The sequence below is a fragment of the Esox lucius genome, chromosome 19 (genome assembly GCF_011004845.1).
Source record: "Esox lucius isolate fEsoLuc1 chromosome 19, fEsoLuc1.pri, whole genome shotgun sequence".
Lineage (NCBI taxonomy): Eukaryota > Metazoa > Chordata > Actinopteri > Esociformes > Esocidae > Esox > Esox lucius.
The window spans coordinates 20,232,713-20,259,258 of record NC_047587.1 but is presented as its reverse complement, the minus strand read 5'-3'; the positions used below and the strand labels follow the sequence as shown (position 1 = coordinate 20,259,258).

The 26,546-nt window shown below is 40.5% G+C and overlaps 2 protein-coding genes across 5 annotated transcripts; both read left to right on the top strand.

The window, feature by feature from the left end:
* Positions 1-73: 73 nt before the first annotated feature.
* cd9a (CD9 molecule a) lies at positions 74-20,549 on the top strand. 2 transcript variants are annotated; one of them, XM_010890412.4, is made up of 8 exons: positions 74-344; positions 9,051-9,162; positions 13,331-13,428; positions 15,647-15,721; positions 15,836-15,937; positions 16,058-16,147; positions 16,236-16,319; positions 18,191-20,549. In XM_010890412.4, the coding sequence occupies exons 1-8, from the start codon at positions 276-278 to the stop codon at positions 18,254-18,256; spliced, it is 696 nt and encodes a 231-aa protein (XP_010888714.1). In that variant the 5' UTR covers positions 74-275; the 3' UTR covers positions 18,257-20,549.
* Positions 20,550-21,265: 716 nt separating this feature from the next.
* Positions 21,266-26,543, top strand: zgc:77752 (PTP_PTPDC1 domain-containing protein). Of its 3 annotated transcripts, none has more exons than XM_034288542.1 (13): positions 21,266-21,321; positions 21,899-22,050; positions 22,967-23,047; positions 23,136-23,254; positions 23,378-23,515; positions 23,953-24,224; positions 24,451-24,759; positions 25,014-25,247; positions 25,354-25,470; positions 25,726-25,827; positions 25,926-26,006; positions 26,136-26,246; positions 26,344-26,543. In XM_034288542.1, the coding sequence occupies exons 1-13, from the start codon at positions 21,277-21,279 to the stop codon at positions 26,464-26,466; spliced, it is 1,884 nt and encodes a 627-aa protein (XP_034144433.1). In that variant the 5' UTR covers positions 21,266-21,276; the 3' UTR covers positions 26,467-26,543. The 3 variants fall into 3 exon arrangements, with proteins under 3 accessions (XP_034144433.1, XP_034144434.1, XP_010888774.2); XM_034288543.1 differs by having other exon boundaries at positions 21,271-21,321; positions 21,764-22,050; XM_010890472.3 differs by lacking the exon at positions 21,266-21,321 and having other exon boundaries at positions 21,504-22,050.
* Positions 26,544-26,546: the final 3 nt, after the last annotated feature.

The following is a 26,546-nucleotide window of genomic DNA, read 5'->3' as shown; positions in this document are numbered from 1 at the left end:
ATGAAGAAGCCATAGAGTGAGAGATATATTCTGAGGGGGGAGGGGGGGGGCAAAGCAGGACAGGACAGACTGACAACCGCTTGGTCTCGCTCGCTAGGGGTGGACCGCTAATCGCGCACGAGACGCGCAACGGACTGAGCGGACAACGGATTACTCTATGTGTAGTCTGCACCATAACAATAATTAGTATCAACATTTTCGTTTTACGGTTTCTTTGTAAATAACCATTAGAGAAAAGGAGCAGAAGAGAAGTGTGCTGCTGTAATTTTGTAGCTATGGCCGCTCTATCAGGAGGAGAGATGTGCGTCAAATACTTGATGTTCGCTTTCAACCTCATCTTCTGGGTGAGTCACTACTATTACAGGGATTGTTCGTGTGTGTGTGTTTGTGCGTGTGTTTCGTTTTCAAACTCATCTACTTCAACCGCTGGTGGGAAGTGGAGCAGTGATTTAGATGCCCATGAATAAAGGTTGAGAAGTGGCCTCTTGTCGGTTACCGGTGGAATAATCGCTCGCACACACAAACGTAAACACACACACACACACACACCGGCCGAATGGTCCCTGGTGGCCGAGTGACCCAGTTCCACTGCATTGCAATTGATATATTCTTCCATAGTATGTGGTAGTGTGTATGATGCATGTTAAAGTGTGAGTGCACAGCGTTACACTATTATGGCCAGTTACTCACTGAATGGTGCTCCAGACAAAAGTATGCACCTCAAGTGTACTGTGCAAGTTCAAATAATGATATCATTGGTCATGGGTACTGGTGCTGTTAGATAATTCCATATTCAATTAATTTAAGTAGGAGCGAGACATTGACTGCTTGTTACTTGGGTTATTCTTGTTTGCAAAAAAGTATTGATATTCACATGTGGGTGGAGCAAAATGTCCCTTCAAAATAGCAGCCCACCATCCTTACATTCTAATCATCTACTATCTAATAATGAAATTACATTGAAGGTTATAAACTAGCCACAACAATTAATGTGTTAATTAACTAATTAATCAACAGTTAGTATAAATAGTTAGCTACTTAGTTAACCATTTATTTTCTAATATAATAAAAGCATACACCCAAAACAAAAGCACCTACTGCTAATCTAGAGAGTTTCAAAATCATTAGTTGGAAATCAAACTAGCTGGAATGTAGCAAGTGTAAAAATATGTTTTAAATCTTTCCAACTATTCCAAATCCCTCTCTAACAAAAAACCGAACTGCCTAGATTTACAGGGGTACTCAACTCTTACCCTACGAGGTCCGCAGCCTGCTGGTTTTTAATGTTCTACCACATCGTTAATTGCACTCACCTGGTGTCCCAGAAGTATACGTCCTCGATCTGAGGGTTGCAATAAAAAGTGGAACTACTTATACATATAGACATTCTAAATTCTGTTTATAGTTATGAATTTAGAACTGTTTTTACATTCTATTCATGATGAGCCTCCAGCATTGGGTTGCCTGTGGAAACACAGTGGACTTGTTGGATGCAACAGTACAGAGGGCCCACAGTTCGGTACTCTAGAGAATTTACGTGTATCAGAATCTCTGAAGAAGGAGAGGCTATGGTCCGGATGAAGATTTAACACAAAGATTTATTAATAAAAAATGATAAGTCAAATTACTTGAATTACGCTGCAGAGGGCCTGTAAATAGTTGTTTTAACCCTTAAGTCTCCACATCTATTCGCCCAGATCTACGTTTCTCTATCGGTTTTATTCCTCTAGCCCCAGGGGCGGTTACTTTTCATTCTCGTGAGTAAAAACCATCCTTATTGGCTCTTTGTTGGCATGGTGACATGTTGGACGAATCTCGTTGGTTTCGTCGCTGTCCAATGAGGAAGAACATGCTCTAAACTCTGCCCCCCTTGGGGTAATTTTCGGTTACAGATCAACAGATTCTTGCATACAGATTTGAAATCTTTACAAGGTTACAGTAATTAACATTCTATTGTCCTAACTTAGTCTAGGACAACAGGGGGTTGGAGACAGAAGGTTTCTTCCTGCTGTATAGGAGGCAGTTTCTTTTGCATGTTAATTGTTGGGTTTTAATCCTATCTCTCTCAATAAGACAGGTGAAGAGTCAGAGTGAGTGCGAGTGTGAGACAAAAGGCGGTCTTGACCTATTCTTCCCAGAGACAAGGTGTGAGAATTACAACAGTATGATGGAGTTTTGAACCTTAACAGTTATTGTATTCAATCATATTTTCCTAACCTGGCTGCAGCATACATTTTAATAAAACAGAAACATAGAAATACATGGTTATTAAATCAGCATTATTTAAACTTTATTTATCTGAACAGTACGTACATTGGGTTTCAAAAAGAAATGCATCGTCAATTACCTGGAAATATTTCGGCTACGGACAAGATGATGTTGACCAAAAATAGGTACTTTGTCGAGAGTGCCTTGCAATTGTTGCCACATCACAACCAATATTTTCGATCATTTAAGGCGGCACCACAAATCTTCATATGATGAACGCAAAGCATCTCAATGCCGTCCAAAGCAAAAATCTATTTCGGATGCATTTGCCAGTATTACACCATACAAGATCCAAACGGCAGAGAGAAAGTACAGATTCAATAACATTTCACGTCGCCAAAGACATGGTACCAATTAACACGGTTTCCAAAGAGGGTTTTAAAAACATTTTAGTAATGCCATCACGCAACTATTTTTCTCAAGTTGCCATCCCAGAGCTGTACGAGAAATGCAAGACACTAGTTGAAAAATAGCTGTCACAAGTGGAATATTATACAGCAACAATGACCTGTGGCTTGTCTTTGAAGCCCTTGGGAGGATAAGAGTAATAGCAAGATTGATTCTTTCCCTGAGCTCAGAAAACAGGGAGTCGCTGACTGAGGTTTCCCTGAGCTCAGAGATCAAAGAATCGTTTTCATTGCTCACTTAATTTTATGAAGTTTCTAGAACTTGCGCTACCAATGTTTAATAAAGGTAGCTTGCAGGGCGGATCCCAGAGGATTGAGAAACAATGGTTGAAAATTCACGAAGGATCCACCCAGAAATTAGCATAATGTGAAGGCCTAATATCATTGTATAACCATACTGTATAAAATGTGTGTCTAAAGTTTGGAAGCCAGTTGTTCTTCAGACCAAAATTGGTTGGTTGCTCTGCAGACCAACACAGCTTTATGACATCATTAAAGTGTAATTGGATTCACAAGTTCCTGAGTTATTGCACCTTTTTTTGGGAAGTGGCAACCTGCCTGCCTTTTTATTACAATATGATTGGGCAAAATCTCTATATTACATGCTTAATGTCTGTCAGATATTCAGTAATTCCAATTTATCCAATAACCCTTGATCTTCCAGAGTTAGCCTATTCATTTGTGTTTTTTTCATGTTTTTAAATGCTTCAAAACATTGTTGAAAAATAAATGGCAATTTTTTGAAAAAGGGTATTGAGATCATTGCTTTTGTATTATGGGCTGGCTAAACTAGGCTTGCCTGTTTTTTTTGTACAGATTATTTTTTGCAGGACCGTGTAAGCAGAGCCGGCTTTAATTAGCGAATGTCTCTTACTAACTGAGTGAGTGCCTGACTGACTGAGTGACCGACTAGCCCTTTTTAAATAGGGTAGAGTTTAGAGATGCAGACTACGGAGGAACCGGTCCCGCATCCGTCACAGTCAAAAGACATAATGCCTTAGGATTTGTTCAGGACAGACAAAACTTCGCTGGCTACAACCTTCAGTAGCTACGTTATAGGATGCCTAACAGGATAGACAAACTTCGCTGGCTACACGATTCTCTCGTCTTTTGATGGAAAAGTCAGTTATCGTCCACTATATTGATAGTTTGTTTATCAATGTCGTTCACGAATGGCTAATAAGCTGTTAAAATGGCCAGTGCCAAAAGCCATACATCACAGATGCTATTTGTGGTGGAGGTAAACTCAATAAGAAACGTCAGTCAGTTTAACACAATGCCTAATGGTGTCTAGCGACATATTCAAACTTGGCGTGATGTAAATGTGTGACAAAATTTATACGAACTCTTAGCAGCTGTGTAACTCTGTGGAGTAGTGGTTAAAGACTCAGACGTTTACATGGGAGAACTGGGTTTGAATCCATGGGAAGGCGATCATTTTCTTCAACTTTTATTGTGGGTAGGATTAACTAGGCTTGCCTGTTTTCCTGTTTTTACATGTAACGGATTACTAGTGGATTACTTGTAATCCTGATTAATTATAATCCATTACATGAAAATGTAAATTACTTGTAATCCATTACTCCCCAACTGTGGTGGGGGCCATACACACGACTGAGTCACATTATGAATTGCCGTGATGAAATTCACACAAGCTGGAAAAGCCTGTGGTTTCACAATGTACAATGTAAAGATTTTGATCTTTAATGTATTTCATTCATCAAGACCTGATGTGTGATTTGAATGTTCCCTTAATTTTTTGGATTCCATTACACTCTATTTCATACTTCCTGTGAATTAGAGTGGTGGCAGCAGAGGCGTTGCTAGGATCATAATGCATTCGGGGCTTAGCCCACCCTCCCGCCCCGCCCGGGACAGAAAGTACAGGGTTTTGAATGTACATGCGGTGTATCCAATGTACACACCAACATCCTACATGTCTACATTGTCATAATGCACGATTGAAATTATAGATGAATAGATCAGGGGCTATTTATTATTATTTATTTTTTGTCAACTTGAGATCCCGGGCTCTTCATAAAATATCCGGGGTTATAGCCTTGGACGCCCAGGGCTAACGATGCCACTGGGTGGCAGTATCATATTATGGGGATGCTTATGAAGAGCTGAGGCTAGGCATCTTTGTTAAAATTGGGAAGACTGTATGGGGTAAAATCTGGGAAAAACTGCAGGTGGACCTGCTTCAGTCCGGGAAGAAAACTGAGGCTTGGTGGGACATTCACCTTTCAGCAGGACAGTTATGCTAAGCACAAGGGCAAAGCAACATTGAAGTGGCTCAATAACGTGTAGGTGAATGTCCTAAATTGGCACAATCGAAGTCCTATTCTCAAACCCATTTAGAATCTGTAACCTTATTTGCCAATTGTAGTCCACATGCAACATCCAACCAACCTGAAAAACTTTTTTGGTTTTTGCAAATCTGCAAATCTGCCATAAAGAATGAGCCAAAATTACTCAACAAGCTGTGTGTGAAAAGCTGGTATACTTACTAAAGGAGACAAAGCTGTTATTTCAGACAAATTTAGCTCAACCAATATTAATGTGTGGGAGTGAAATACTTATGCAAGCAACATATTTCAGTTTTTATTTCCCAACATTAAACCAATTTCACCTGATTTTGAGTATCCGTGTTTTGAAAAAGAAGTGGATATAGTCAATTTCAGACCAATTCAATCATTCACAGAGTATAAATATTAAATCATTCATATAGTGTAATTATTCAATTTGGGAAAATACAGAAAACTATAAATTATTTACTGCACTTTTACATAGAGATTGCATCATGGAAGTGTTTAGAGGGATCAAGTTGCATCATTGTTTATGTTCTTCTGGCTTGGTCTACATTACAAAGCATGAGTCATTTCTCACAGAGCTTATTTGGCCGTGGTAGTTTTGGTCTGACAAGACTTGTTATCCACACTGAGGAACAAACAGAGGTGAACAGACTTTACCTGTCTGATCAGGTGACTCCAGGGCGTGACAGTTACGTTGCTTCCTACTTCACTCTATTCCTCTTGTTGTTTTGGGTCTTGCTCAGTTTCTCTCTTCAAAAAGTTTAAAATAGTGACTTCTGTGTTACACATTGTTACACACAATTCTATTAAAATCATGGCAGTGTTCGGAGGGATCAAGTGTGTGAAGTACATCATGTTTATTTTCAACTTCTTCTTCTGGGTAAGTCTACTTAGCATTTGTTTATGAGTGTTTGGTATGCATGTACGTGTGTATTCAGGTTTTTACTAACCTGGAAGGAATCAAACTAATCCCTACAAGGATTTTAAAATAATCAAATCCTTTGGGGACATATGCTGGTCTACACAAGGTAAAAACAGTATATTTTCAAACTTAAGTTACAATTGCTGTTAATGGTTAGGGATAATGGGATTTTGTTTGAGTGTGTGTGTGTGGTGAATGTTAACTTCCTCTTTAACTAGGCCGTTCTCTTCAAACAGAGAACAAAGCATGAGTCATTTCTCACATAGCTTATCTGGCCAAGTTGCGTTTGGTCTGACCAGACATGTTATCCCCACTGTGGAACAACACGGTCCCAGGCAAACACACACACACTTATACAGTTGTATGCAGACACCCTGGAGCAGAACACCAACTCCCAGGAGGCTAAAGTTAATGGCTAATTAGAATGAAGATGGCGTCTGAGGAATATGTGTGAGGGGGTGTGAGTGTGTACGGATGGGAGTGCCTGTCTGCATGTGCTGAGGCTGTTGAGTAAGTCTAGTGGATTTGAGGCTGGGGGAGGGGTCAACATAATATGAATGACAGTTTCATTTAGACTGATCATGCAAAAAAAAAGAAGTATTTTATTTAAGGATAGTGATCATATGAAGCCATTTATTATTACATAGTTGTTTGGCTTCTTTTTAAATCATCATGATAACAGAAATCACCCAAATTGCCCTGATCAAAAGTTAAACATTCCCTTGAATGTTTGGTCTTGTTACAGACACACAAGGTGACCCACACAGGTGAAAATGGCAATTAAAGGGGAATTTCCCACACCTGTGGATTTTTTTATTGCAATTAGTGTCTGTGTATAAATAGTCAATAAGTTTGTTTGCTCTCACGTGGATGCACTGAGCAGGCTAGATACTGAGCCATGGGGAGCAGAAAAGAACTGTCAAAAGACCTGCGTAACAAGGTAATGGAACTTTATAAAGATGGAAAAGGATATAAAAACATATCCAAAGCCTTGCAAATGCCAGTCAGTCAAAAATGAGCTACATGGTCGAGTTGCTAGAAAGAAGCCTTTACTGCGCCAATAACACAAAAAAGCCTGGTTACAATATGCCTGACAACACATTGACATGCCTCACAGCTTCTGGCACACTGTAATTTGGAGTGACGAGACCAAAATAGAGCTTTATGGTCGCCAACCATAAGCGCTATGTTTGGAGAGGGGTCAACAAGGCCTATAGTGTACAGAATACCATCCCCCCTGTAAAGCATGGTGGTGGCTCACTGATGTTTTGGGGGTGTGTGAGCTCAAAAGGCATTGGGAATTTTGTGAAAATTAAAGGCAAGATGAATGCAGCGTGTCTTCAGAAAATACTGGCAGACAATTTGCATTCTTCTGCATGAAAGCTACGCATGGGACGGTCTTGGACTTCCCAGCACGACAATGACCCTGAGCACCATGCAAAGTTGACCCCCTAGTGGTTACAGCAGAAAAAGGTGAAGGTTCTGGAGTGGCCATCACAGTCTCCTGACCTTAATATCATCGAGCCACTCTGGGGAGATCTCAAACGTGCGGTTCATCCAAGACGACCTAAGACTTTGCTTGACCTGGAGACGTTTTGCCAAGACGAATGGGCAGCTATACCACCTGCAAGAATTTGGATCTATTACAAAAGACTGTACTCTGTCATTGATGCTAAAGGGGGTAATACACAGTATTAAGAACTAAGGGTATGCAGACTTTTGAACGGGGGTCAGTTGATTTTTTTCTTTGTTGCCTTGTTATGACCTACAGTTGAATGTGAATCCCATAAGAAATAAAAGACACGTGTTTTGCCTGCTCACTCACGTTTTCAAATGGTACATATATTACCAATTCTCCAAGGATATGGATTTTGAGCACAACTGAATAATAAAAAACATATAAAGAATACAACATAGCAAACACACTAAACAAAATACACATTAGAAATATTGTAGTGTCTACGGTCTGTGTGTCACTACGCAGACCTTACTGTACTGGGGTGGCTCTGTCTCTATGTTGTGTTATGTGCTACATGACTCATGTATTGTCTATGCACTGCTGCCTCAGCACTGTTGACATCCATTTTTAATCACGGAAATATTTGGCAATTATTTTGTACAATTATTTAAGGGGTCATATTCCTCCCCCTGATATATTGATAGAAAACAAGAATGGCATTTTCAAGAGCAAGGAAATAATGATTAGCTAGCAAGACGTTTCATTTGTTAAAGACTCCTGACCAGATGTCGTGATGATAGTAAAATAGTAATATAGCAACTCCAGTATGGATTAATCCAATATATCTAAACTCATTTTCTCTTGTCAAATGTATGTATTTAGTATTTTGATACTGCTTAGATACAATACAAGGAAATACACTAGATGTATCTTTGAGTATTCTTCAGATTCCTTTTAGGCAGTTATTTCGGGACACTTGCAGTATCTCAGGCAATTGCGTGCACATAGAGACAGTCTTATAGTCCCTTTAAAGCCAGACATACTTTTGTGAGGAAGTCTGCATGTGCCTGCCTGACTGAGGGAGTGTATAGTATGAATGAACAAAGTCAAGTATGTTTAATTTCTAGGAATTTGAATTGTCTCTCATTTCATGCTCCCAGATCATGTGTTCTATGTCACCTGACCAGCTACATTTAAGACAAATCACGTGAGCGGTCAGGCAATGGTGCATTTCACTCTGAACAAGGCACTATTAGTTGAGGTCATTGAAATGCATTAGTGAGGCACAAAGTCCATGAAAACATCAGGTATGAAAATCGAATAGTCTTTTGTTGGTCATGATTGTTTGTGGATACATTTTTTTTTTCTTCCCACAGTTACAATGGCACCTGAATAATATGGTGCACATTATTCAGGTGCAACACTTAATTTCAGCAGGAAATTAAGTGTTGCTGAGAGTAATAGCTGGGGTCATAGTCTAACTTTTTTTGAGATGCACCAGAAGTGTTTTGTCTCTGCTGCTAACTAGGTGACATATACTGTAAGCAATGTCATATGTTATTACTGCTAGCCCTCAATGAAGTCACGATGACAGACATGAGCCTTGCAAGATGAGCAATGAGTATGACTGTGTGTGTGGGATTACTGACATTTTGGATCTGTGTTTTTGGGTATGTCAGCTTGCAGGTACAGGAGTGCTGGCTATAGGGCTGTGGCTGAGGTTTGACTCAAAAACCAAAGGACTATTTGAAGGAACAGAAGGAACAGAATCTCCATATGTCTTCTTCACAGGTAATGCATGACAGTCTTTGCAAACACACACACACACAAAGTATGGACACACGTAACCCTTTCACCTCAGTTCCCCAGCATGCAAGTGGTCATTGAATTTGAGTGTTTGCCCACATGAGACCGTTATGACACCAACCTGCAGTCAGGTTAAGATGCTAGAGAGGACGACAAGGATGCAGACGAGCTTCCCTGACAGTTTGTGCAGAAATTCTTTTAACTCTCTGATAAACCCCAGATTGCTGCTTTAAAAAGATAACCGACTTCCTCCTTAGACCCTTCTGCTCCCTGTACTTTTTCAGCTGTCTTCGATCAGTTTGAGGCTATATCACTTTCATTATTAACAAAGGTAGTTCGTACCATGCGCCCCACAAACTGTTTCCTGGATTCCATTCCCTCTTGTCTTTGTTTTTGATACATTTGGCCCAGTATTCTTATTCTGATTAATACTTGCCTTATTTCTGGGTGTGTTCCAGCTGCTTTTAAACATGCTGTAGTACAACCTCTTATTAAAAAAATAAACCTGGATCCTAATGTTCTTTCGCATTTTAGGCCAATTTCTAAGCTACACTGTCTCTCTAAAGTACTAGAGAGAGTAGTTCTTAACCAATTGACAATGTTTTTAGAAAATCATGATATCCAGGAAAAGTTTCAGTCTGGCTTCAAGCCACGTCATAGTACTGAAACTTAACTTAAGAGTTTTTAATGATCTTGAAATTGTTGGCTCAGGGAACCCTGCTATTCTGGTGCTTCTGGACCTGTCTGCAGCCTTTGACAAGGTGGATCATAGGATTCTCTTGAAACGCCTTGAACAGTCCATTGGCATCAAAGGAACTGTCCTGAAATGGTTTGAGTCATACCTGACTGATAGAGGAGTTTTTGGTCCACCTAGCCGAATCTTTTCATCAACCATGGCACCTCTTACTTTTGGGGTCCCCCAATTCTTCATTTTAGGCCCCATCCTTTTTTCACTATATATGTTGCCTTTGGGGTCCATTTTTAAGAAACACAATATCTCCTTTCATTGCTTTGCCGATGATCTACAAAATTACATGCCGATAAAAACAACATCAGCCCAGGGTCCTGGGCTGGTGAGATTACACATAGCCTGTGGTTGTGAGGTTGGTTGGACATACTGCCAATTTCTCCAAAATAACGCTGGAGGCTGTTGATGGTTAAGAACTAAACATTCTCTAAAATGGAGGACATTCCTGCGGTCAGCATGCCAGTGGCACATTCCCACAAAAAATGTGGACATCTGTGGCATTGTGGTCTTTTATTGTCCCTAAAACTATGTACATTTATACAATGATCATAGAGTTTAATCAGCTTCATGTGGATGGATGAACTTGGCAAAAGATAGATTCTTATTAACAGGGTTGTCAACAAATATGTGCACATATTTTGAAAGGAAAAATATTAATTGTGAATGTGGAATATTTCTGTTGACAGATAAATAGCCTCCTTACAAAAATACTGGAAAGTAATAATATAATTGAAAATCAGATAAATTAAAATTTTTGCTGAGGCATTGGGACTAATAGGGTAACTTTAATTCAACTACAACCTCGTTTCCAAATGTTGGGACACTGTGTAAAATAAAATTTGGCAACATTTTGACAAGATGTTGGACAATCACAAGCAGGGACTAATGACTCAAAGAGCATTGGTATAGAAAAATACTCTGGCCACTGCAGTAACAGGTTAGACAGCAATCAGGCTACATGGATCGTTTAAGAATAATGAGATCGTAATGCATATTCCTGTGAAATAAGATCCGGAATTATCAGTTAAATAATACAATTTCAAGCCTAGAACATGAGGAAAATAATGGCCTAGTTACAACAAGAATGGCCTCATTTGGTGATTTGGTACTTTTGAAATATAACCCTGTCTCCAAAAAAGTTGGGATGCTGTGTAAAATGAAAAGAAAACAGAATGCAATGATGTGGAAATTATTTTAACCAAATATTCAATAGAAAATAGTTCAAAGACAACATAATTTGTGAAAAATATATGCCCACTTTGACTTTGTTGCCAGAAACATGTTTCAAAACAGCTGGGACAGGGGCAATCTCATCATCTACTGTACATAATAACATTAAAAGATTCAGAGAATCCAGACAAATCTCTGCATGCAAGGGACAAGGCCAATATTGGATGGCCGTGACCTTCGGGCCCTCAGGCAGCACTACATTAAAAACAGACATGATTCTGTAGTGGAAATCAGTGCATGAGCTCAGGAACACGTCCGAGAAACCATTGTCTGTGGACACAGTACGTCGCTGCATCCACAAATGTAAGTGAAAACACTACCACGCAAAGAAGAAACCAGATACCAACAAGATCCAGAAACACTGTTCCCAAACTCTTACAGAGTACTATAAAAAGAGGTGATGCAACACAATGGTAAATATGCCCCAGTCCCATATTTTGAAATGTGTTACTGGCTTCAAATCCAAAAACAATAACATTTCTCAGTTTCAACATTTGATATGTTGTCTTTGTACTATTTCTTAAATTAAATATAGGGATCAATGATTTGCACATCATTGCATTTTGTTTTTATTTGCATTTTATGCAGCGTCCCAACTTTTTTGGAAATGGGTTTGTAAATATATTTTATTCTGTGAATGGAATGGCTATAATAATTGTTCTACTGTAGTTTGTAAAGTTTGTGTATTTCATATTTTATATTTGAATCTTAATTGGTTAATGTGTTTACACACACATACATACACACACACACACACACAGTTTAGGCTTGTGTTCCCAACTGGGAATCATTAATGTTTACAGGGCTCGAGGGATAGACCCAAACGCAGATACAGCTATGAAGATCCGACGCTGTTTATTTGAGGGGAGGTGAGGGACAGGCAGAGGTTCGGTACACAGTCGGTGAGGCTTGAAGGACAGACAGGTGGCAGGCAGGAACTTGGTCAGGGATGGGCAGGGTTCGGCACATGATCGAGGAGGCTTGAAGGACAGGTAGGGGAAAACAGGCTCAAGATGGGGGATAGGCAGGGGGTCAGTAAACGGGAGCAAAAACACTGGGAGCAAAAACAGGAAAACACGAGGACTCTTGGCAAAAGACACAGGAGCAAGGGAAGGGCACAAATGAAATACACAGGGAATAATGGGATGATGAGAGACACCTGCCGGGGGCAGACCACAAAGACAGCACAGGAGGAAGGAATCAGGGCGTGACCAATGTAAGATTTCACTCGATAAATTGATGCTTGGTTAAGTCATTTGGTACCAGCCTCTGAATATAAGTCCCTTAGATGATCTGGTAATGTTATGTGATTAGGTAAAGCCTAGATAGGAAATATATAGTCAGGATTATGGTTGGTAAAAGTGGTATATGGCCAATATACATTATATCTTCTATGTCAAACAGCTTAGGAGATATCAAAATAGGACTTTCATACTGCCACCGTGTGGTTGATCTGAGGTTTTGAAAAAGTCCCAGCATTTAACTTGAATATATCAGTGCCATTCACTACACTGCCAAGACTAACCTTTCTACGTCTTACCATCTGAACGTAACTTAACAGCGGAAAGTGAAGAATAAGAAAAATCTGCATGGTCAAATACACCAGGGTTCCAGCAGTTACGTTGTTGAAACACTAATAATGGTGGTACAAATGTTATTAAAACATGTACATTTTAAAATGCTGAAGCATTTTTATCTCTCAACACAAACACCCCCCACATCTTAGCAAGGCTTCTCATTGAATAACCAATACAATAAAAATATTGTGTTTCTAATATATTGTTTCACAACAGCAAATAATCCAGCATCACTGCAATCTCTCTGATTATGTGGGGGTTATAGTGAATGTACGTTCATGTGTTTTCAAGTTTTACATTTCTGTCTGTTGTATGCAAAATAATAATATTAAAGTGTTACTTCTAGGTTCCTGCACTACAAAAATCACAAGTACAAGACCATGTTTTTTAAAATATATATTATTAATAATTTTGACAGGAGTGACGCATCATTACTAAAAAACTAAGACTCTTTATATATTTTAACTTTATTTGCTCACTTGTGTGTCTGTTTGTATGGGTGAGTGTGTGAGTGAGTGAATCAAGTTGAACAGAGTCAGTGTAGGTAATCAAACCCGGTCAAATTTTAAGTAGTGTGTGTATGTGTTTATGCGTGTAGGTGTATACATCCTGATCGTAGCAGGGTCGTTGATGATGGTTGTGGGATTTCTGGGATGCTGTGGCGCGATTCAGGAGTCTCCATGTATGCTGGGTCTGGTGAGTTTACCTCTCTCCTCTCCTCATCACCTTGATATTCCGTTGGGTTTCATTGAGACTGTTAGTCTGTTTTTTGCTTCTTTGTATAACTGATTCAAGGCCAGAACTCAGCCTCTCTCACTCTCTCAGTTTCTCAGTCTCTTTCTTTCTCAGTGTTTCTCATTCAGTTTAAGTTCAACTAACACTGCCAAAGCAAGTGGAAAATAAGAAAGCTATATCAAATAACAAGGATCAAAACAAAAATAAAATAAACAAATCTGAAATTATAAGTAAACGTTATAAAAACATTGTGAAAGGATGAATTAATTTTGAATTTCATAATACAAGCAAATTTACAGGGAGCAGTTGATTCGGCAAATAATTAAAAAAAGGGGATAAATGACAAATATTCAAAATATGTCTGATTCATTAATCCCTTTGAGTCATCCAGAGGCGTCGCTAGGATCACAATACATTCAGGGCTTAGCCCAACCCCCCGCCCTGCCCGGGAGGGAAAGTACAGGGTTTTGAATGTACATGCAGAACATTTGCATGTACATACTAGCGGCCTACACGTCTACATTGTCATAATGCATGATCGGAATTATAGATGAATAGATCAGGGGCTATTTTCTTTATTATTATTTTTTGGGGTCAATTTGAGATCTGGGGCTATAGCCCCGGCCACCCAGTTCCAACGACGCCACTAGAGTCATCGTTGGATTTTGTTGAAGGTCTTCCAAACAAAGTATTCTGAAATGGACCCTCTTTCCCAACATATCCTATATGTAGAAATAAACATTGAGACATGTTCTAAAAGCAGCTGATGACCAACATATATTTTTTCACTTACTGTACTGTGAGATAAATGTCCTTAAGAATGACCTAGCCTAACCATATACAAGACTATTAATGTAATTGTTCAGTAATGACAGGACTAGGTATCTAAAGACCTGGCAAGCTTGCCCTTCTCATATCGTTTTTTGATGTCTGCTGGTAATCTAGCTGCGCTATATATTAAAGTTGTTATCCAAAGATAGCTTTTTCTGTTCTTAGAACAAATAGTGGCTGCGGTCAGACAAACAAGTTCCCATTTACAGTATTACCAGTATTTGACAGAAACATGTATTCACGGACTGGCTGGGGTGGGAATGTACTGTTGGCGGGCAGGAAATTCTTTAATGGGTTTGTGTACAGTCCCTTGTTAGTTTACAGGTCATCCCAGTGTGAGCATGCCAGTTCAGTATTGTGTGATTAGTATTGGTTCCTTTCCTTGTTGAATGATTCCATATTATTTCATAGTTTTGATGTCTTCAATACAAAAATAGTCAGACTTAAGAAATCCCCTTGAATTACCATGTGTCCCGAATTTTTACTGGTACTGTTTGCTGGTACTGCCGATTTTGCAGGTTTTCCTACTTACAAAGCATGTAGAGGTCTGTAATTTTTATCATAGGTACACTTCAACTGTGAGGGGCGGAATAAAAAAATTAAATCCAGAAAATCACGTTGTATGATTTTTAAAAAACTAATTTGGCTTTTATTGCATGACATAAGTATTTGATACATCAGAAAAACCGAACTTAATATTTGGTACAGAAACCTTTGTTTGCAATTACAGAGATCATACGTTTCCTGTAGTTCAGGGCTTAAAAAATTAAGAGACCACTGCACCTTTTTTCTTTCCCATCCAAAAAAGTCAAAAAGGAAAGTTCTAAGTGAGGAACAGAAGGGTTAAAATGAAGAACGCTTCTATTCCTCACTCAAAACTTCCTTTTTCAACTTTTTTGGAAAGAAAAAGCTGCAGTGGTCTCTTATTTTTTTCAGGAGCTGTACATATATATATATATATTTCCAAGGAAACATTTCAAAACGCTGTCCTTATGATATCGGATTAATTTAAAAGATACCTTTTCTAAACTGTAGCGGACTGACCAGTACACGCATGCTTTTTTATTGGTTGAATTTGGAAGTTGTCTCAGGGTCCTAATTGATTTGATGTGATGTCCTTGGGGTCTGAGTGGTCCCAGAAAAGATTTGTCATGCAACTTATGTCATTTAGTACCATGTAGTGTGACACAACACAACCAGTGAATATGAACACAGAATGTTGTGTGAGGCTTAACAATAGAATGGTCTGCGCACATGTGAGTCTATTCACTGACTGGGGTTTATGTCCTGGGGTGTCATACGCGCAAACACACAAACAGAAGTTGACGTGCGTAACCATCTCTTGCAGTTCTTCTTCTTCCTCATCATCATATTCGCCATTGAAGTCGCTGCTGGATTCTGGGGTTTCTCCAACCAAAGCAAGGTTTTAAAACCAGTTACATTCCCTTTATGGTTTTCCATGAACTTCCCGTTTCTTCAGTGTGTTGCATTAATACCCTTCCTCTGCTTTGTGCCTCGTTGTAACCCTGCCGCTCAGGTGGTTGAGGACATCACACAGTTCTACATGCAGACTTATAAGAATTACAAGGAGAATCCACAGGACACATTGAAGAAGACACTCCTCCTCATACAGACCGGGGTAATCATCTCATTCATGGAGTTTCGTGTGTCTTGTCTTGGGGTTTGAGACCAGAGAAAAATATGATTTCAGATAAAACGACAAATTTAATACCATTCTGTTCTCCCCCATTTGTGCCAGTTGGACTGCTGTGGGCCGACAGGTTCCGTTATCGACTTTGCCCAAGATACCTGTCCCCCAAGAGTTGGGCTGGATAGCCTCATCACCAAGGTGACACTCTGTTCTTGCATTTTGGTTTTATACATGTTTTCATCCTTCTGTATCTCTATGCCCATCTTCATTTGTGTGTGTTTTGCAGAGCTGTCCTGATGCTATAGATGAAGTGTTTGACTCCAAGTTGCACATCATAGGAGGAGTGGGAATTGCTATTGGAGTAATCATGGTAAGACTGGAACACACACACATACACACACACATATATACACAGACACACATGTATATACACACACAACAAAAGCAACACAGCCTGTCTCACATCAATATTCAATGTGTTATGGACAATCAATTAATTAACCTAAATTAATTATTTAAATTACATAAAGTTTTATTAGTTGTTGTTTAGACTACGGTTTGGGATTGGGTTCAAACAGAAGTAGCTTGATGGTTAAGTTTATGTATTTATTCTGAGTGGTTATGGTTAGGACTAAGGTCTGGGAAAGGTATTTGTTGTCTAAATGTAAGAGTAAGCATGGTTTGGGCCTACTCCACTTTGACTCATCCTTTCCTGTCTTCTTGTCATTCCATTACGGTTACATTTTTTTAATAAAAAGAGGAAATGGCAGCCTCACTACACAAAGAAATACAAATTCAACTTTAAATAATACTATTATTAAGTAGGTTAGTAGTATGTTTTTGTAGCGTTGTTGAGAATGGCCGATTGGAATAAACCTTTATGCATGGGAACCTGGACAATAGTCCAATTGCAGTCTAAGGGCTTATTTACATTACGAGAGAGAATAAAATGCTAGATAGATTTATCACCATTGGCAATCATGAGTCTGATAGGGTGGCTATGACATGCAGAGTTCCCCAGGGATCAATTCTTGGACCGCTTCTGTTCAATCTCTATATGTTACCTCTTGGCCAAATTCTATAGAACAACAACTTCATAGGGCATATCAATATCGGGTTGAACCAAAATTGTCTACAATTAAACCAAGATGAAACAGAGATTATTGTGTTTGGCAACAAAAATAAGAGAACTACTATTAGTAAAGAGCTGGATTCTCGGGCTCTAAAAACTAGGAACCAAGTGTGTAATCTTGTTAATAGACTCAGATCTCACATTCACCAGTCATATCAAAGCGGTCACCAAAACAGCATTCTATCATCTTAAAAATATAATCAGAATCAAGGGCTTGGTGTCCCAAAAAAACCAAGAGAAGCTCATCCATGCATTTATCTCTATTAGGGTTGAGTACTGTAATGGGCTCTTAACTGGACTCCCCAAAAGACTGTAAAACAGCAGCAGCTCATTCAGAATGCTGCTGCTAGAATGTTAACCAGGACCAATAGAACAGAGTACATCACTACAGTTCTTAAATCTTTGCACCGGCTTCCAGTCAGTTACAGAGTAGATTTTAAAGTGGGCACCTAGTAGAACCCGGAGTCCAAACTAAACATGGCGAAGCTGCATTTAGCAATTATGCTGCATACAACTGGAATAAACTAACAGAGACGTATACATTTTTAAACCAAGGTTAAAAACACTTCTTTTTTTCACGCGCCTATGACTGAGCACTTAAACTTAACCACACTGCTTTCTCACGGAATCTACTACGGAATCTACCAGTTATGTTTTTATTTAGTTTTTATTCTATTTTCTTATTCTTTATAAAGCACATTGAATTGCTTCTATGTATGAATTGGGCAATATAAATAAACTTGCTTGCTTCCTTATCTTAGTTTGCAGAATAACGTCCACATTGTTTGAATTTACGCTGGCATGTTGGAAACGTTACACACAGCGTTGTGGCTGTCTATCGTGTGAAAATCAAGCAATATGCATGTGCACAGAAAAGAAAGTCTTTACACTGGCAAGTCTCTAGAGGGGCTTGACTGATAATTTGATGCACGCTACCTCAGAAGGTGGCGTCCCGAGCTATCCATATCTGCAAGTTTACACAGCGAAATAATATTCTTTGGTATCTTTTGGAAAATGTTTCATTATGTAAATAAGCCCTATATGTAGTGAACACACAGGCTGACACAGACAACTCACCTGCTAACTTACTTTTCCATCTATTTCCCCAGGTGTTTGGGATGATCTTCAGCATGCTGCTATGCTGTGCCATCAGAAAGTCGCGGGAGATCGTCTGATGATGTCACTGTTACCATGACGATGCCTGTTGATGTTGCATGATATAATTCCTAGTCACTTGACATTTGTCAGCTTATAGAGAACCTATGTGTTGAGAAGGATAGGCCTGAGAGCTAACAGCTGTTCCTGGCTACAAGCCAACCCACTAGTGTCCAGCACGGGTCTGTTTTTTGGTACAACACTCAAGCAAGCTGGCCATATAAATTGCGAAACATACCCAACCCATGGACATCAGGACTGATTTCTTTCCACTACTGACCCAACCAATATAGAATTGACCCATTACCTGCCATCAACATGTATGCATTTAGCAAATATGTTTATGAATCCAGTCCAAACAGTTGGCATTTTCCCTCGCCTGCATGCAATTCATTTTGTCTACATTCCAACATTATTTTCAGGTAATAGTTATACTTTACATAATGGTGGTAGTACAAATGTTATGATTGTTTTTTAACCTTTATCCATTTATCAAACTGTCTATATTTTATCTTAACACAAGCTTTTCCTTTAAAATGTGCTGTCTTTCACTGCAACATTATCTGTAGCCTAATTAGCCAAATTACAGAATAGCCTAGTCAAATTTTTGGTAAAAATCTTAAATTGTCAGTCTTTGCTGAAATGATCTACCAAAAGAAATCACTTGTGCGTGTGGATATTTGGTGAAAATGTCAGAAATACAACACTGAAATCAACTATGATGCTGATGCGTGATCAGTGGAGTCTAGCTGAAATATGTGCAGATTAAGCCCAATGTGCTGGGCTTAAGCAGCTCTAAGCTTGCCGTCTGCCAGGTCAACTATGGTAAGGATTAAGGTAGGGACATGAGAATATCATCAACATAGAGATCTGCGGTTGCATTCCAGGACTGCAGCAGAGAAAGGAGGACGAGAATGTGCATGCCTTAAATATGCAAAGATACGATAGGTTTCGGCCTGCACCATATTTGGTTTGAACTGCAAACCGACCAATGGGTTGAAGGGATGTTTTCATTCCAGTACCCTCCATAGCGTTAGGAGAGCTCTGGTCCTGATGAAATAGATGAAGTGTCAGTGAACTGTAGGGGACCTCTTGCAGGTCTTTACAACCAACTGCCAGCAAGTCAGACCCCGCAACCTCTGTAAAAACAATCTGCTAAAACTAGTTATCCAGGGGATCGGCCTGACCAAGGTGCTAAACTGGCAATAGAGAATGATAGAGTGGCAAAGAAGATGTTTTACAAAATACATTGCTGTTAAAGCCTTCATTTTAACACTGGCAACTGAAGCAGCTTCCAGTGTCATTGGCTGAGTCCAACTAGGTCAATGGAGGCATTGGCCAATTAATTATATGTAAAATTATATGTCTAGAAAATAGCAAATGCTGCCATAATGGGAAATATTAGAATGTGCCCTCTATCTGTCTCTATGGAAGAAGCACATCTGTGCAGCATTTCTTTTAAGGTGATCCTCTGGAACACTACTCATATCAGGCCCATCCTCCTGAACCCTCATGATGATGTCACTGCTCACTAATGGACCCAGAGAGACTGGTTCAGAAATTGAAATAAGCATAATACATTTGTGATGTACCATGTAAATGATGAGATACGTGAATAGTTAGGTGTAACAAATGTAATATGAACACAGTTTCTCACTCTCAATTTGAAATGAACCTGTTTATCAAATACCGGCATGATAATATTAGCAAGATATAGTCTAATAATTATAGTAATTATATTGTACTGTGATCACATTCCAACCAAAAAATCCAACATCTGATAGCCCATGGCTGGTCTCAAGACAACTATTTGTGGCAAAGCTAATTAAGCTGTACACTTTATTTGCGAGATCCAATTAAATCAGTTGATATTGATAAGTAGCCAACATTAAGAAAAAACAGGAGAACCACTCTTATCACAGATTGCTGGCTATAATCTGTATTATCTGTGTTGAGCATGGTTCTCTTGTTTTCTCAAATAGAGGAGCAACCTTGTGGCTTCTCTAATGCATAACCCATCTGTTCTATCTCACGCCATCTCCCCCCTCCTCTATTGAATCTCACCCCAGCACCAGCTTTCTCCCCTCTCGTTTTATCTCAACTAATCTCATTATCTCCACCTCTTTCCACCCATTTTGAAAAAAGCCTTGAAGTCACAAATTTTGTAAAGTTTTTATTATTGACCAATTTCATATGTGTGTTGTAGTCTGTTTTACAGTATATTTAGGTCTGTAAAATGTCATTAACTTAAACATGTATGCCATTTCACAGTGGAAACACATTTTCCAAATAAACTGTAACCTCTGATCCTCATTCTAGTGTCACATCAATGTGTATGTGTGTGTGTGTGTGTGTGTGTGTGTGTGTGTGTGTGTGTGTGTGTGTGTAGGTTGTAATACGGCTCTGTAGCTTTTCATTAGAAGTCTGAGTTGTATGCATGGCTTGTGTGTGTCTGTGTTAGTGGGATAATGTGCAGACAGATAGCTGGAAAAAAGTGGTCAAATGAGAAATGTGATTTCTAAAATATAATAACTTCTACAAATTTGTCCTTAACAATATAGCACTTGCTGATCTATAGATTTTACACTCTGAGAGAATCATAAAGGCTACTGCATTTGTAAATGTAGCCACAGAAAAACAGAGCCGATTTCAAATAACGTCCTCCTTGTTGTCTAAAGTCTCTGGATTTTTATTTGACTAAATTGCTTTCCAGCTTAAAAAAACAGTTCACAACTAGAAGCTGCAAAATCCGATACCTATTTGACTACCAAACAATATATTGGTCAGTTGAATGCATAATTAATTGATCTTGCCTTTTCTTGGCATACATTATGATTGTATTTGCAAAGTATCTAAAATGCTGTCAGTTCCACTTTAAGACAATCAAAATATTTCCAGATGGCTAAGAAGGATATATATCACGTAGGCAAGGCATTGGCAGTACAATATAGATCTTATATAACAGAGCTTATTATGATTTGTGAATGTTCTAATGTTATTATGACAGCTAATGAGGCTTAGAGACCCGGGGCTGGCATACATGTGTGAAATGGAGCTCACCTTTCTCAAAGACTTCATCACAAAGGTAAGGCACAATATTCGTTGATCATTTGTCAGCAATGCAATACAGTTTATTATAAATAGTTGATTTTGTCGATGGTGCTTACATGCAAATAAAGTGGCAGACCAAAATACTTGTTGTTATCATTTAATGTAATCATTCAAATAATTGCTCTGATAAATGGTTGAATGCTGAAGAGCCTTTATAATACTGTGCTATTTACTCTATTTTGTTCACTTTTATATTTGTACCAGCTACTACAACCGTCTCAGGTGTTGTAGGTGTAGTTTGCCACGTGGCTATTCAGGACTGTAATCCTACATAAGCTTTGTCAGTTTCTTCAAAGCAACTTGTTCCTGAAAGCAAATTGACTTGACTTGTCCGTCTGCATGTCAACAAATGATGTGTCTGCATCAGGCTAGCCACTAGAGTTTACTACACATTATACTGCTTCACTTCATCATAGCATATCCTTTACTGGACCAAGGAGATAGGTGCAGGGACTGTCTTCACACTGAGGCTTTAAGTGGCTGTGCGCGTAAGCTAGGCTTGTTGCGCTACAGTACACACCTCCACGATGCCTGTGATGCCCATGCCACAGCCTGCCTACTCCCAGGCCAGGGAGAACCTGGTGAAGGCCATCCCACCCAAGATCATCTGCCTCCTGGCCTGCGGAGGACGAGACTGCCGTTATGAAGGACCAGCCTGCTGGAGGCCCAGCCAACAAGCTGTACAGGGACTTTTTTCACACTGGTGAGGATGGGGGGTGAGCTGGCTTGCCTTTGAAGATAAGCAGGGTTGGTCCTGGTCAGGAGCTGGGTGGGAGACCAGATGCTACTGGAAGTGATGTTGGAGGGCAAGCAGGGGACACTGTTCCCTCTGGTCTAAAGATTCAATTCCAGTGCCCCAGACATTGCCTTGCACATGGTATACATTATAGACAGGATGTTAAACAGGTGTCCTGAACCTCTGCAATCATTAAAACATCCATGGCAGCCCCAGTGCTACACATTGATGGTAGATGGGGTGAGCTTCTCCCTTTACTATGTAAAGTGCTTTGGGTATTAAAAAATTGTTCTATACATCCAATTAATTATTAACTATAATAATTAATTATTAAAACTGACATTTTAGCTATTTTTTCCATTAATTTGCAATGTATACTGAACATATAGAATTGTTTCAGCATTATTTCATTTCATATGACGTTTTATGACATATTCCAAGCATATAAAAAGAAACGTACTGAGAAGTTTGCCCATACTTCTAAATAAAAATAGCAATGTAATTTTACCAAACAGCTAGTCCAAACTGTTTTAGAAAGTTTGTTTTACAGTTTATATTCGTGGAAGTAATGAATTTCCACACCAATTTTTACAGCAACAGTTATCAGCTTTAGATTAACAGAAAAGCTTGTGGGTGTCATTCAGCCAATCCAGAAACATTCTTTTATTCCAAAGAGTGTTTGTAGCTTCAATTGCTTTGCCCCAGGTAGAAAACAACTCAGAACGCCATCATATGTATGTAGATGGTATGAATCATAGGCTGTCATGTCACATCGTCTAATTTAGTTAGGAAAGAGACAGGAATAGGGAAAGAGGTGGGGTGACATCTGCACAGGAAGTGAGGCAGGATTTGATGTTTTATGTTCCCTGTGTTCTGCTCTCAGGGTGACTGATGACATTGTGGCCACGGCACGACCTTCCTCTCACCTCATAAAGAAATACAGCATCATAGATCAGTTCAAAAGGTAAATAGTAATTTGTGTGTATGCCTGTGTGAGTGTGCCAGTATATTAGTATGTACCATTTCTCTAACTGTTCTTGTTCTCTTACTAGGCTGAACATCAAGTCTATAATCAACATGCAGTTGCCTGGGGAGCATGCTCACTGTGGCCCCCCTCTGGAGCCAAGCACTGGGTTCACCTATTCACCACAAACCTTCATGGACAACGACAGTAACTAACATGCTTAACTAAGACCACCTACTGTCTATGTCTGCAGCTGTAAGTCTCTGTGACCTTGTGGAAGTGAGATATGTGTTTGTGTCTTTCCTTCTCGGTGTGCATCCTGTGGCGCAGTCTTTTTCTTCAACTTTGGCATGCCAGACTTCGGCGTGTCATCTCTTCTGGGGATAATGGATGGAGTGAAGGTGTTAGCCTTCGCCGTGAAAGAAGGGAGGGTGGCAGTGCACTGTCATGCCGGCTTGGGGAGGACAGGTCGGTGTGTGTGCGTTTTCTGACACACTGTGCTGGATTTGTTGTTGTTTTAATACTGTTACTATGATTGAATCCTGTATGCTTCATGACCTATACATTGCTTAAGTTCTGCGTTACACAAGTGTGAAAAGGAAAGGGAGTTTGTGAACTTCGAAAGCAGACGAGGCTGTGCACTGAACCTCTCTGTGAACCCATTTCTTATGAATGTTGTGGTTACTGTGTGAGCTCAGGGGAAAACGTGGCCATATGCTGTACTGCCTTGCTTCGCCGAAATGTAAATTCTGAGAATAACTGTATGTCCACAAGCTTAATCTGATCTATACTGACCTTTCAGTCTATACTATAAAGGACAGCTTCCCTGTCAGCACGAGAGAGAGAGAGAGAGAGAAAGAGAGATATGCCTGACCTGGTGTATATGGTTGCACCGTCTTCCACAGGTGTCCTGATAGCCTGCTACCTGGTCTACAGCCTGCGTGTGAGCCCCAGTGAAGCGGTCCACTATGTGCGTATCAAACGTCCCCGGTCCATCCAGACTAGGGACCAGATCAGCCTGGTGTTTGACTTCGCCCGTCTGCTGGGCACTCAGCTGGCCCAGTACCCTGACCTCAGCCTGCCACGCGGGGGGCAGTTCACCCTGACGCAGTACCTGCATCGCCAGGCCCTCCTCCTCCATGGTCAGGAGGCCCGCACCCTCAGACACACTCCCAAGGTGTCCGTGTCTTGGATCGTTGTTTTAGCGGCGCCACGTCTTTTGCCGCGGATGTAAATGGTCATGTGCTTCCCGCCCGGTTGTCCGGAGTGCGGCTCGTGTCCAACGGGCAGGCCGCTCCTCGGTCAGCCGGTTCCGTCTTAGTCACACCCCACTCCCCAGTCCCTCACAGGTGCCCGGAGTCTGTCTCTAAAAGCTTTCTGCTCTCATGATGATCTCCGTCTAGGTGGTCTACCTGCTGTGTGGCCGTTTCACGGCCCTGGCACTGGGCCTGCCTGCCTCTCCGGAGGTGCACGCCGAGCTGGAGAGGAGGGCAGAACTGCGAATCCTGGGCAGGGCTGTGAGGGAGACTCTGGTGGCCAAACAGTACCTGCCCCTGCTTCAGGAGGGTCACCGGGGGTCCTGGGGAGGCCCAGGGTCAATGTCTGTGTCCTCCTGGGATGAACCAGAGGGCTTTCTGGAGAGGAAGAGGCAGGTACTGCAGGATAAACGCAGCTACAGTGACTCAGACCTCTGCAAGATGACTGTAACACAGGTATGGAAGGGTTTATGTCACGCATTAGCAGCATTTGCTTTGACACAGCGGAGTAGATGAAGCATTTACCTGCACAGGAAACATTCATAGCCTTGATATTAACCACGACACAGCAGAGTAGATGAAGCATTAACCTGCACAGGAAACATTCATAGCCTTGATATTAACCACCACACAGCGGAGTAGATGAAGCATTAACCTGCACAGGAAACATTCATAGCCTTGATATTAACCACAGGTTTAATTTCTTCCAGGATCTGGAGTTGGGCTCATACTGCACTGCATTAGCTGAGCAGATAAGACATGACCTGAGACCTGTGAGTCCAGTCCTTACCATCCCTACATCTGGCCTATTTTCAAGTTCAGAGGACAAAAAACACCTCAAATTCCCAGCAGGCAGTTGGATACCCAGCAGTGACTGTTCCAAGAGGTCGAAGTGCACCACCAAAAAGACACCAGCATTTTACAAATTCAACTCTAACATTGAGGTAACCATCTGAGTGTGTTAATGAGCATGTGGGGCATAGTAGGAAAGGTTTCAAAGGTTTCTATTTGAAGCACATTTCTTAGTGCACGTTCTCCTGTGCTCTGCAGGTACGCAGAAACCAGCAAAAATCCCAACATGCCTCAGTTGCTCGAGCAGTTGCCAAGGCGATGGCAGAACTAAACCCACCCGGGGAGACTGTGCTACAGAGGTCATTACTGTTGCAGGTAACCCATGGTGACCGTCAGTTAAAACAAGTTAAGGTGTAGTCTAGACTATGTCTGTATGTTATTAAGCCAGTTAAGCCCGTTGCCCAGATCTCCAACTTTTGGCTCTCCTGAATTGACAAAAATGTAAGGGAATTTACCCAAACTATGATTTCAACTTGTGGAAATGAATACTTGACTCTGTTATGGCCTGTCCCAGAAATCCTCTCTGCTCTATATTCAGTCACATCTCCGTCTCCCTGTTTTGACTGACAGGAGGAGCTGAACAGCAGTGAGTGTGCCTGGGCCCTACTGGTCACAGAGTCCGATCCACATGTACTCAGCTCTCTTCTGTGGACCTGGCTGGAAAACCTGAAGGTCAAATAGAAAAACAAAATCTACAGTACAGATATAAAATATGACATGTCAATAACTGCGTCATTAATTTGCCCCAGTTCTCTCTGTCCTCTCTCCAGGAGCCTGTTCTGAGTGTTGAGGACGTGGAGATGCTGACCTCGGGACCTCAACACAGGAACCATCTCAGTGTGCTTACGCAGGTGAGAGCTTTTGATATGTTTAAACCTTTTTTGGTTACAACATGATTTCATAGTTTTGAAGTCTTTTATGTCGCTATTATTCTATATTGAGGAAAATAGTAAAATAAAATGTATATGTTGTCTCAACAGGCCCAGCGCCATACCATGTCCTGTCTGCTGGGCTGTGTTGGTCAGGTGACCAGCCTGTGTCCCCAGAGAGAGGAAGCTGTGCTACGACGCTTGATACGAGCAATCACCAGAGTAAGACACAGTGTGTGTGTGTGTGTGTGTGTGTGTGTGTATGTCTGTGTGTGGTGGTTGTACTGCTTACTGACGTCTGCTGTTCTGCATTCAACAGCGCCCTCACGAGGATATGGAGAACTATGCAGCTCTGATAAGAATCCTCAAATCCAGCATCAGACAAACACTTGATGGCCACAACTACCTCACCCAGACCTCAGACGACACAGCAGACTGCTGAAGAGGAGGAAACAAACTCATTGGTTGACTGATTAACCCATTGTACATACTTCCCAAACTTTATTGTAGGCTATGTATTAT